Genomic DNA, 13,566 nt, shown 5'->3' with positions numbered 1-13,566 from the left:
AGGCTGGGCATACCCTGGGAAGGAGTCTGCCTATTATACTAGGGGGCAGGGTAATTAATTTGGCAAGCTCTGTGTAGCGCTGCGTAATCTGTGTGCGCTATATTAATAAAAGGAATTATAATTAAATATTATTATTGAATTGAAACAATTACAAACAATGTTAGAGGATTGTTAGTCGGTAAAAAAGCAGTTCAAAAGTAGTGAACTTGCAGCTTCTCCTGGTGTTCAAACAGTTGTTTGGATAAGACAGTGTGGGGTTGATAGAATAAAGAGCCAGGTATAAAAAACACACTTTTAAAAGCTCAGGGATGGTCATTGTAAAATTCCAGAGTGTGGACGGGGACTCTCTAAGCAGACACTTCATGATTCCTCTATCCTATAAGATGCTGTGTGCTGACAATGTTCTTAGAATATCAGGGACAGGGTTTATCTACACTTTTATTTAGCTTCTGAACATTCTACTAGTATCTGATACATAGAAAATAAGAGATGAGAGATCAGTCATGAGAATGCAATGTCCGATGATAATGCATGATATCCTGTATGTGTTGTTTCCCCAATCAGGTCCGCCAGAGTTCACCTTCTTCTTCCTGGTGTATGCATTGTCTCACGACACAATTTGAATCTTGAATCACATGCTCGGTCCGTATCAATCGTCTGATGGCCCGCCCCTAATTTCTAAACCAGCGCAGTGGCACCACAATCTGATCGCATGCGACACAATCCCAGCGCAAACCCCTGTTAAATGCCTGTCAAAGATGTGCAAATCCCGAAACCGGCAAGCAGTCCGACAAAAGTGCGATCCACGACCCTTAGTAAATAAGCCCCATTATCTTGCCTGTGGCTTGTAGAGTAAACACTGCACAATGCTGCTTCCCAGCAGGAAATGTCTGTGTCTGAGCTGGTCTTCTAATACACGAAGGAGGGGGGGCAAGAGGCAGAGAGCACTGCAGCGTGCAGACGAGAAGGTATTCACAAAAGGAATCTGATCATTGTCAGAAGATTTATGGTCGGATCCAGAGACAACCAAAATTGTATACACCAGGATTGTTAGAGACAGGTTTGGATTATATCCGTGGAATTCTGTATTTTTGTTAACATCACCCCCATGATGGTGAAAGAGGATGTCCTAGAATTATTTATGATCATTGGAAGTCCCACCATTGGCAGCCTCAACGCTGACCACTTCTGTGTCCCTATTCAAATAATGGCCACTCATGTCTATAGCACTATACAAAGTTAATAGCACTAGCTGAGATAGTTGTGCACTTTCAATCCTCTAGAGACACACCACTGGAGAATATCAGCAGACTCACATTCTTCTGATTGGTGGGGGTTAAGCAGCCAGATATTTAGCACCTATCCTGTAGACAGGTGAAGGATGTAATTATGGAACAACCCCTTAAAGTATTTAGGGGTTCCCTGGTATCTAAAGAGAACATCAAGTTTGTTTATATTATAATATGTTTAATATAATTTATTATACAGATAACAGTACCTTATAGCTTCTCTGTAGTATTTAATAGCATCTGTTTGAAGGCCTCGATCCGCCAAATTCTTACCTATATTATAGTGGACCTGTAGAAAATTAAAAAAATATATGTGCATAAGTAAAGTGCATAAAGCTGTGTTCTATTGCCTGAAAAATAAGATTGCATAATATATTTGTTTAAAGAAGGACAGACTAATACAATTTTAGCTTCTCTCTCATTTACATTTGTAATCTTTAGAACAGGGATGCACAACATTCACAGGTCCGAGGGCTGCATTGTTAAACTGCTCAAATGACACTGCAGAAACCACAACTGCATAATACTGTATTTTTACAATAACTAATAGACCCCAGAGAATACTACAATAGAGAGTTGAAACCAGACAATAATGATGATGATGATTTTTATAGGAAGGAGGGGTAGGCTCGGCGCTCAGCACAAAGAAGACTGTATAAGAGGTGTGGATGTGCAGTGCAGCTTCAGTTCAGCTCCGGAGGTAGCAGCTTCCCTGAAGAGCCTGTGCATTCGGTAATAATTGTATATTGTAACTGGCTAACTCTACAGAGGACTATGCCTTGACTGAAACCAACCAGTTATTTATACTTATCTTCTGCTGCAGAGGACCTTTATGCTGCCTGAGGCAAAAATTTAAATGCCCTCCCCTCATTGTAAGTACAAAATCCTAGCAACTTGCCTTGGCAATGGCCACATAATACATCTACTAATATAAAACAACTCCTACTATAATGGTACCCCCTATGTAAAAGAATATAACTGCAATATTACTGCCCCCTATGTACAAGAATATAACTACTATAATACTGCCCCCTATGTACAAGAATATAACTACTATAATACTGCCTCCTATGTAAAAGAATATAACTACTATAATACTGCCTCCTATGTACAAGAATATAACTACTATAATACTGCCCCCTATGTACAAGAATATAACTACTATAATACAGTCCGCTATGTACAAGAATATAACTACTATAATACTGCCCCCTATGTACAAGAATATAACTACTATAATACTGCCCCCTATGTACAAGAATATAACTACTATCATACAGTCCACTGTGTACAAGAATATAACTACAGTCATGGCCAAAAGTTTTCAGAATGATACAAATGTTAATTTTTACAAAGTCTACTGCATCAGGTTTTATAATGGCAATTTGCATATACTCCAGAATGTTATAAAGAGTGATCAGCTTAACAGCAATCAATTGCAAAGTCAATATTTGCCTAGAAAATGAACTTTTTCCCCCCAAAGCACATTTCAAGTTCATTGTAGGCCTGCCTTAAAAGGAGCACCTAACATTGTTTAAGTGATTGCTCCATTAACACAGGTGTGGGTGTGGATGAGGACAGGGCTGGAGATCAATCTGTCATGATTAAGAATCACACCACTGGACACTGGAGGCTGGTGCTTGGCATCATTGTTTCTCTTCTGTTAACCATGGTTATCTCTAAAGAAACACGTGCAGTCATCATTGCACTGCACAAAACTGGCCTAACAGGGAAGAGTATCGCAGCTAGAAAGATTGCACCTCAGTCAACAATCTATCACATCATCAAGTGCCAGGACCGTCTCTTAAAAGTCTTTCAGCTTCGTGATCGGGCTACCAGCAGTACAGAGCTTGCTCAGGAATGGCAGCAGGCAAGTGTGAGTGCATCTGCACCCACTGTGAGATGGAGACTCTTGGAGCAAGGCCTGGTGTCAAGGAGGGCAGCAAAGAAGCCACTTCTCTCCAGAAAAAACATCAGGGACAGACTGATATTCTGCAAAAGGTACAGGAAGTGGACTGCTGAGGACTGGGGTAAAGTCATTTTCTCTGATGAATCCCCTTTCCGATTGTTTGGAACATCTGGAAAACAGCTTGTTCGGAGAAGACAAGGTGAGCGATACCACCAGTCTTGTCTCATGCCAACTGTAAAGCATCCTGCAACCATTCATGTGTGGGGTTGCTTCTCAGCCAAGGGAATCGGCTCTCTCAAAGTCTTGCCTAAAAACACATCCATGAATAAAGAATGGTACCAGAATGTCCTCCAAGAGCAACTTCCTTGCCATAAAGCAAAGGTGATGTGGTCCATGGCCTGGAAACTCCCCAGATCTTAATCCCATTGAGAATTTGTGGACAAACAAAAACCAACAAATTGTGACAAAATGTAAGCATTGATTGTGCAAGAATGGACTGCTATCAGTCAGGATTTGGTCCAGAAGCTGGACAGGGAGAATTGCAGAATTCTCCTGAAGAAGAAGGGTCAACACTGCAAATATTGACTTGCTGCATTAACTCATTCTGTCAATAAAAGCTTTTGTTACTCATAATATGATTGCACTTGTATTTCTGTATGTGATAAAAACATCTGACAAACACACATAAAAACCAGGCAACAGATGTGAAAATATAATATTTGTGTCATTCTCAAAACTTTTGGCTATGACTGTACTATAATACTGCTCCTATGTATAAAAATGTACACAGCAAGCCCCCTAGATATCACAAAGCAAGCTCCCCCCATATCTGACCCCCCCCCCCCCCGACTCCTCACACAGAATCCCTTCTCCTTTAAATCTGGTCCCCTTCTTCACACAGAATCCCTTCTCCTTTAGATCTGCTCCGCTCCTCACAAATAATCCCTTCTCCTTTAGATCTGCCACCCTACTCTCACACCGAATCCCTTCTCCTTTACATATGGTCCCCCCGCCTCACACAGAATCCTTTCTCCTTTAGATCTGGTCCCCCCCCCCTCCTCCACACAGTCAGCAGCCCTGTTACCTGCCAGCTGTATAATGGAGAAGCTGCACACATGTTTTATTGTGACAAAAATGCAATAAAATCACAGCTATCCCTCATGGCAGATGTCACACTGGGCCTCACCCCTATTTTAAAGGCTTTTAGACCACTGCAATATTAACCCCTTCACGCTCCGTGACTGATATATCCGCCATGGAGCTGTGAAGGTTGTATGAAGAAGGCTCACGGGCTGAGCCTTCTTCATACAGAGATGGGCTTTGCTGCATATCGCAGCAAAGACCCATCGCTATCACCCGCGGTCGGTGCTTGCACCGATGGCGGGTGCTAACCTTTTCTTTGTCGCCGGCAAAGTCGCCGGCGGCACTTTAAATTTGGCGGCGCATGGGCGCCGCCATCTTACCTCCGATCGCCGCTCCCCCGAACGTCATCGGGGGGCGGCGATCGGTTGCCATGGTAGCCTCGGGTCTTCGTTTGACCCGAGGATACATGGCTTCTGCATATCCATTACAATGAGCCTGTGGCTCATTGTAATGTATAGTGAGCAGAAATGCCATATACTGCGATATAGTAGTATTGCAGTATATGGCAGGAGCGATCAGACCATCTAGGGTTAATGTACCCTAGATGGTCTAAGAAATAGTGGGAAAAAAAAGGAAAAAGAAGTTTAAAAAAATGTAAAAAAATAATAAAATATTAAAAGTTCAAATCACCCCCCGTTCCCTAGAAGTGATATAAAATATAATAAATAGTAAAAAATCACAGACACATTAGGTATCACCGCGTCCCAAAATGCCCGATCTCTCAAAATAGAAAAACGGTTATTGACGACGGTGACCTCCAGAACGGCAAATGGTGCCCAAATGTCCAAAACGCTACTTTTACACCTTTTTAGATGACATAAAAAATGTAATAAAAAATTATCAAAATGTCGCACAGTCCTCAAAACGGTAGCAATGAGAACGTCAGCTCATTTCGCAAAAAATGACACCTCACACAGCTCCATGCGCCAAAGTATGAAAAAGTTATTCGCGTCAGAAGATGGCAAAGAATTTTTTTCCTTTTTTGTACACATTCGTTTAATTTTTGAAAATGTATTAAAACGCAATAAAACCTGTATAAATTTAGTATCACCGCGATCGCACCGAACCAAAGAATAAACCTGAGGTGTTATTTGGAGCGCAGAGTGAAAGTCGTAAAAACTGAGCCCACAAGAACATGACGCACATGCAGTTTTTTTCTATTTTCCCACATTTGGAATGTTTTTGCGGCTTCCCACTACATGGCATGGAATAATAAATAACATCATGGGAAAGTAAAATTTGTTACGCACAAAATAAGCCCTCACACAGGTCTGTACACGGAAAAATGAAAAAGTTATGGATTTTTGAAGATGGAGAGCGAGAAATTAGCGAAAATACCCTGCGTCCTTAAGGGGTTAAGTCCCTTGCTTAGCAACGGAAGCCACTGCCACTTTGTGGAAGGACCAAATGATGACAAAAATGTAGAAGGGTTGCTTGTGCCACTAGTGAGATGTAATAGGGAAAAATTATCCCCAATGAATGTCCGTTTTTTATATTCTTTTAACAAGGTGACTTAGAAAAGAAAATATTTGAATGAAACCATACCTAAATATTAAAATGCTATTTCAATCAGATAATTTTTATCATTGCACGATAGTCTCCTTTTTTTTGAAAGAAAATAAGAGATACCATTGACAAAACTGGTGAAAAGAACAAATGTAGCATATCGCACTAAAACCACTTACTTTAGCATTTAAAGGACATACATCCAGTGCACTCTGAAACAGAAGCTCCTCTGATTTCCACTGGTTACTTCGATACATGCAGCGCAATGGGTAAAGGATCAGCAGTCCAAGTACAACCACAGTCACAATCTACTTAAAATAAAGTGTTTCAAGTAAGTAGAAAGGCATCCAGAACACACATAACACAAGCTTTGAAAATGGCTCCTTATATTTCCTTCTAAGGTTTCTAGTATCAGAAGGCAGATAACACTAAGCAGTCTACTACTAGCTTACAGACAAATTAAGATTTTAGCATGTTTATGTGTATATAATATTAATGTGTTCTGGATAATGGTAATTAAGAACTACAAGAGTGGCAAGTAATGTTAATAAAATATTGTTGAGCATTATATTTAGAAATATTAAGCCTTCTAAATTGATTTCCCATTATAAGCAAAACTAGTTTTCACTACAGCAAATGTGGAACATACAGACAACAGTAAAACAAAAAAATGGTCTTTGAATCTTACCTTTTTGCCTAATTGTTTATAGATTTTACTGTAGCCGTAAGTGAGTAACATACAGTATCCCACACTAGGCAGGTAGAGGACCCTTTCAGCAACAACAAAGCCCACGCGAAAAAATAAGTTACTTGCAGGAAGGAAAGGAATTATGAGAAATCCTAAACCCATAGTGAGGATTCTGTTATGACGAAAGGAAGGATATAATGTTAAAAGTAAATACAGAATTACCAAGTATAAAGTCAATCTTATTATCAACTGAGGGTTACCAACACATTTTAAGGATAGAGCCTGGCAGGTATGGAACAGTTGTATCCACCCCTTCAGGTGTTTTTGTGCAAAAGCACATAAATCTACAATATACAAAAGGTATGTAGTAGACATTCCAACTATAATTAGCTTTTACCAGGACATTAGCTAAAATATTTGGTTTATGTTTATATGTTTGGGTCTATTTCCTCATCCATTTTTTCTCCCAAGGCAGAGCAGATGCATCATATTTGCTACATATTTAATGAACCAGTTTTGTAAAAACCAGGAAAGAACACTACAACATTACACTGTTATATCATAATTAGGTAGTGGATGAGCCAGACTACTGGATACTTTGTAATATAAAGCAATAAAATTATGGCATCATTTAATAGCTGTCTAGAAATGTGGGTTTCTGCGAGTTATCGACTCCCTACTGATCAAACAAGCCATGCTTCCATTATTCCAAATATACAGAAAACTCACCTTCTCGTTTGGCCATTACTGGAGAATAATGCCTGGTACATTAAGCCAAACAAGCAGAACCAAAGTGCTGCTGGTGCCATTATCCGAGAATCGGAGAGAGATTTAATAAGAGGTATGCAGCCCATTGACCAATCAAAGCATAGCCACCATGGGCACAGCAGTAGCCATCCATTTAAGGAATAATAGTAATTATAGTTTATTACCTGTCATTAAGAGAAAAATCATTCCATGTCTCATATACAGTGTTAACAGAATTATCAGTACAGGTGCATTTCCTCCTATATGGGCACATAATATTACACAAACCTTATTTCCCAAAATACACTAGTCTAAAATAGTGTCCTATTCTTTTCAGGCTATTCAATGTACAGTTTATTAAAGGAAATCTACCACCAGGATGACGTATTGTAAACTAAGCACATGCTGGTGTGTGCCCACTCTAGCAAGATCCACTCTTCTTTAAGCTTCCTATTCCCTTGTTTTTAACAAAAAAAAAAAAAAGGTTTTAATAGTCATGCAAATGAGCCTGAGGGGCTCCAAGCTCCATTAAATAGAACCCGTCATGCAAAATAACCCCCCTAAACTAAATATATTTTCATAAACTGCCATTAGGGAGGCACAGCCACACCCCCAGTGCATGACTGACAGCCTGTATAATGATGTGAGGCTGTATAATGATGTGCTTCCTGGTGCTGGTGGCCACACCCCCTGCAGCCTGTGTGTGCATGTGTGTGTGTGCTTAGGAGAGATACAGCAGCTCCAGGCAGCCATGTTACAGCAGAACATGTCAGATTCATGTGTAGCTGATGTCTGTGTCTCTCACCTGTATATTAGGAGGATGCAGCATGTCAGCAGATGCAGCACACACACTAGCCATGCTTTACTATACATTACACACAGACATGAGCAGGGGGAGGAGAGGGGAGGGGTAACAGGGGTGACATCACTGCCTCTGACCATGTGACCAGCCTCATTTACATGATAAAAAAATAGATGATTTTACAATGAATAATGTATGAAATAACTAGATAAAGGCTGTGATGGGATCCTTGTGAGCTGCTCCAACAGGTAGTAGTGACAGGACAAGTGACACAGACCTGATGACAGGTGTCCTTTAACACCTATGGAGCTAAGAGCCCCTCAGGCTCATTTGCATAATTTGAAAAGCATTTAAAAACAAAAACAGGGCATAAGAAGCTAAAATCTTGCCAGAGTGGGCAGACACCAGTATGCCAGTGTTCTTGGTTTACATTCCTTAATCCTGGTGGTCGATACCCTTTAAAACACCACTGCCACCTTTAAAATCATGGTGTAGTAAGGGGTTAAATGCCATAGTCAGTATTGGGTTACTCCTTAGATAGCAAAATAGATGTATGGCGCTATGAGCTAATTGACATTGAAAAAAATTGGTGAATAATAAAACTCAAATAATTTGCCTTGGCAAGAAATTCATCACTCTACCATCAAAATGGTATACCATGTGGCTATTACTCATAGATCCAAGCAACATGATTGTGGTCATCTTCTTATATTTTCTATCCATGCCCTCCTTCCTTCTAAATCAAGGTGGAAGCAAAAAATCAGACAGATAGGTACCAAAAGCGTCTCCCTCCTTCTAAAATAAACTTTTCAAATGATGCTAATGAGTCTGAAGGGCTTATTACCAAAGCCCATCCATGCTTCAGATTCACAGACTGTTACAGTGTTCAAAAAACACTTCCCCCCCTCTCACTGTTTACTGAAACTTCCTCTGCTGCAGTGAGATTACATCAGGGGTGGGGGTGACTGCTGAGCAGGGTCAGTGGGAGGGGGGGCAGTCTAACAGCTGATGAATGTACAACACAGAGGAGCTCTTGTTACGCCCCGCCCAGAGCAATTTATGTTAATTAGCATATTTTTAAAAGTTGATTGTAGAAGGAAGGAGGTCATGGATAATAAATATAAGATTACCAGTCACAGTGCCTGGATCTATGAGTAAGTGTTTCTGTTGTATCATGCTTGATTTTGATTTCCTTAAAATGAATCTGCAGTAAAAGGGTGACGCTCATCACATTTTCCTCTGAAAATGGGGCACAGACAAAAAAAATTATCTGCCAGTCATTTAGTGAGAGTCAGAGGGGATCAAGGTTTAGCTGTTGTCCAATATTTGTGTGATTTGGGTATATATTCCCAAAAATTGGGTGAAGGAAACACATAGGGGGAAATTTATCAGTAGTGTTTGAGAGCAAAACTGTTCTAGTTACCCATGGCAACCAATCAGAGCTCAGCTTTAAATTTTCCCACAATAGTTGGTAAAAAATTAAAGCTGAGCTCTGTTTTCATTGGCAACTAGAACAGTTTTACATCTGATAAATCTCCCCAATAAATTCTATTCACATTATAATACAAAAAAAAGTTAAAACTCTTGATCTTTGAGGCAGCTTCAGGAATTACTGGCCACAGCTTAATGAAACTTTGCAGAACAATAGGACATACAGCGATTGAAGCAATTATAGAACATCTTAACAATTTTAGTAAAGTAAATATATTTCTGTAAGAGCTACTGTCATGCAATTCTCAGCAATTATCAGTAACAACCTTAGTAATCCACAAACCGTGAAATCGAACCATAAATAACCATAAATTTGTTGGTGACGACAGCATCAAGACACCTCCTGTATGAAGAAACTAGAGACATGCATTGCTCAGGTGCGATTTTGTCCCATTCTTCCACTACAGCTCTCTTTAAATCCTGAAGGTTATGAACTTTATTCCTTTCCACAGACTTTTGATTGGATTCAGGTCAGGAGATTGGCTGTTCTAGCAGCTTTACTTTCTTTCTGTGAAATAGTTTCCAATTTTTGCATGGAAAAACTGTCTAAAATTCCTTGTGCCACATTTATCAAGGCTTTTAGACTTTTTTTTTACTTTTCTAACTCAAGAAAAAAGACAGGACCTCAAGAAAAGAGACAGGACCTCAAGAAAAGAGTCTCTGGTCGGTGTAAAAGAGGTTGTGGCCAGGTGGAAAATAATAGTGTATGCCACAATTTAGACCAACTAAAAATCAGTTTGAAGTATCACTTGACAGTCTTACACTGCACAAGAATTTATCATCACGGTGATGAACCTGGCGTACAATAGACAAGAGATGTCTAGCTTTACACTGACATACACTGTACCAAAATAATAAATTCCCCCTATTGTCTTACCGAAATGTCAACCCACGTTTCATCACCATCTTGGTAGACGGCAGCAGATTTTTATAAAGAATGTCTTGGTGCATTTGTCCATTAATCCTTCCTTCAATTATATGACCTTTGACAGTGCCAATATGCTGAAAAATAGCCCCACACCATGATGTTCCCACATCCAAACATCAGTGTTGGTATGGAAGCTTTGAGGGTGATATGCAGTGCTTTTAGGCCTCCAAATATGGGGTGTGTCGAGTTTTGAGTGGACATGGAGGTTGGGTACATTAATGATAATTTTTCTGTTGCCGAGATATCAGTTGCGGTATCTGACCTATATAATCCTCTCTACTGTCAGTGAGGAGGTGCTGGAAGGAGGCATCTGTTTATGCTAATCCTCTGCTCCTGCTTTTCCTCTCTGATAGTGGAGAGGATTATAATGGTAAGATACTGAAACTGATATCTCAGCAACCTTGAGGACTAGAAAGAGAATTCAAAGTGCCCCTGAGTCTCTGTAGCAGACCCTACAGAATAGTGTCTTCATCTTCACATATGGTGGTGTTGGTGGTGAAAGGTCCTCTTTAATTTATAGATATCTATGGTCCTTTACCAGTGTGGATTATAGATACCTATGAATCCTCTGCCAGTGTATGTTAGATGGGTTGTTGCCAACATATGGTGAGATTTTCACGTCAACAGGTCCTTTAGAAATACGGTTGTGATCAAAAGTTTACATACTACTGCAGAATTTAGTTTTTCTTGGCCTTTTTTTTTTTTTTTTTTTAGAGACTATGAATGTCAACACAAAAACTTTTTTTTACACTTTGGTTAGTGGTTGGGTGAAGCCGTTTATTGTCAAACTACTGTGTTTTCTCTGTTTCAATCATAATGACAACCAAAAACATCCAAATGACCCTGATCAAATGTTCACATTCCCTAAGGAGTTTGGCCTGATAACAGTTGACACAAATGGGTTTGAATGGCTACTAAAGGTTCAGTAACATCCTCACCTGTGACCAGTTTGCTTGTAATTAGCGTGTGTGCATAAAAGCTAAGCGCTCTTGGGACGTACTTGGACATTCTAACATGACAACGATCCAAACCACAAAGCCAAGTCGACTTGTTATTGGATACAGCAGAACAAAGTGAAGGTTCTGAGGTGGCCATCTCAGTCTCCTGACCTCAGTATCATTGAGCCACTCTGAGAAGATCTCAAGTGTGCAGATCACACAAAACAGCCCAGGAATTTACAGGAAGTGGAGGCTTTTTGCCAAGAAGAACGGGCAGCTTTACCATCTGAGAAAATAAAGAGCCTCATACACAACTACCATAAAAGTCTTCAAGCTGTCATTGATGTAAGAGGGGGCAATACACTGTTTTAAGAACTGGGGTATGAGAACTTTTCATCAGGGTCATTTGGATATTTTTGATTGTCATTATGATTTACAAAGAGAAAACATAGTAGTTTTATGAATACCTTCACTCAACCACTAACCAAGAGTGGAGAAAAGATGTTTGTGTTACTCATAATCTCAGAAAAAGGCCAAGAGAGCCAAAATTCTGCAGCGGTATGTAAACTTTGAACTGTGAGCTGTATATTAACCCTTTCAGGACCTGGCCCTTTTTTGTTTTTTCATTTTCATTTTTTACTCCCCATGATCAAAAATCCATAACTTTTTTATTTTTCCATGTACAGAGCTGTGTGACGGCTTATTTTCTGCGTAACAAATTGCACTTCATAGAGATGGTATTGAATATTCCATGCCGTGTACTAGGAAGCGGGAAAAAAATTCCAAATGCAGTGAAATTGGTAAAAAAACGCATTTGTGCCGCCTTCTTGTGGGCTTGGATCTTACGGATTTCACTGTGCGCTCCAAATGACATGTCTACTTTATTCTTTGGGTCGGTACGATTACGGGGATACCAAATTTGTATAGGTTTTATAATGTTTTCATACATTTAAAAAAATTAAAACCTCCTGTACAAAATTTTTTTTGGGGATTTTGCCATCTTCTGGCGCTAATAACTTTTTTATACTTTGGTGTACTGAGCTGTGGGTGGTGTTGTTTTTTGCGGATTTTGATGATGTTTACATTGTTATCAATTTTAGGACTGTACGACCTTGTGATCACTTTTTATAGAATTTTAAAAATTTTTTAAATGACAAAAAAAGTGCCATTTTCGAATTTGGGCGCGATTTTCCGTTACGGGATTAAACGCAGTGAAAAACCGTTATCATATTTTGATAGATCGGGCATTTTCGGACGTGGCGATACCTAATGTGTTTATGATTTTTACTGTTTATTTATATTTATATCAGTTCTAGGGAAAGGGGGGTGATTTGAGTTTTTAGGGTTTTTTATTATAATTTTTTTTTTTTTAACTTTTTTTTATTTTTATTTTTAGTACTTTTCAGACTCCCTAGGGTACTTTAACCCTAGGGGGTCTGCACGATCCTATCATATACTGCCATACTACAGTATGGCAGTATATGGGGATTTTACTCCTCATACATTACAATGTGCTGATACGTCACGGGTCGTGAAAGGGTTAAATAAGTAAATTGGAGACATGTGCATTTCTTCCCTCACCCACATTAAACAAATGTATTAATCTCATAATGCCATGGGTGCCTATTGACAAAGATATACAGAATTCCAAATGGCAGGTTAATTAATAAAACAGTTTGGGCTGAACTAATAGATAATAAAGGTAGCACAGATCCAAATTCTACTCGATCCCTGAAAAAGCTAAATGACTGTTTAACTCTGTTTTGCAGTATTTTTTTGCTAAAAAATATGCACAATTTTTTTCTTTTATACATGGATGCCTGTGGCATGAAACTCAGCCATCAATTTAACATATGCAATAAAAATAGATTAATGGGCCGTAGGCTTCCATAAAAATAGCCTAACCTAAGGACCAGTTGACATCGCAGTTTGGTCTTCACTTATTTGCATCAATTATTAGGTGTGGTTGAGCACACAGAACAGATGCAAGTCTTTCCTTTATACCTTACCAATCTGTTGTAGCCTCAGCAGGTTTTTATCCCATAATAAGTGATGCAAATAATTGAAGACATAACAGAGATGTGAATTAGCTCTTAGTCTGGCACACTTGCTGATAGGAAAAGCA

The 13,566-nt window shown here is 39.3% G+C and overlaps 1 protein-coding gene across 1 annotated transcript in view; it reads right to left on the bottom strand.

Annotated features, from left to right (window-relative positions):
* Positions 1–13,566, bottom strand: part of TMTC4 (transmembrane O-mannosyltransferase targeting cadherins 4) — a 42,962-nt gene that overhangs the window by 8,862 nt on the left and 20,534 nt on the right. Inside the window, exons 9-12 of the mRNA XM_072135502.1 lie at positions 7,265–7,467; positions 6,536–6,707; positions 6,027–6,155; positions 1,499–1,578 (exon numbers count right to left, since the gene is read on the bottom strand). Of these exons, the coding sequence (XP_071991603.1) occupies positions 1,499–1,578; positions 6,027–6,155; positions 6,536–6,707; positions 7,265–7,467 (584 nt within the window). The remainder of the gene's footprint in view (positions 1–1,498; positions 1,579–6,026; positions 6,156–6,535; positions 6,708–7,264; positions 7,468–13,566) is intronic.

The sequence above is a fragment of the Engystomops pustulosus genome, chromosome 2 (assembly GCF_040894005.1).
Source record: "Engystomops pustulosus chromosome 2, aEngPut4.maternal, whole genome shotgun sequence".
NCBI classification, from domain to species: Eukaryota; Metazoa; Chordata; class Amphibia; order Anura; family Leptodactylidae; genus Engystomops; species Engystomops pustulosus.
Note: the sequence above shows the minus strand (reverse complement) of the source record. Positions and strands in the feature narration are given on the sequence as shown.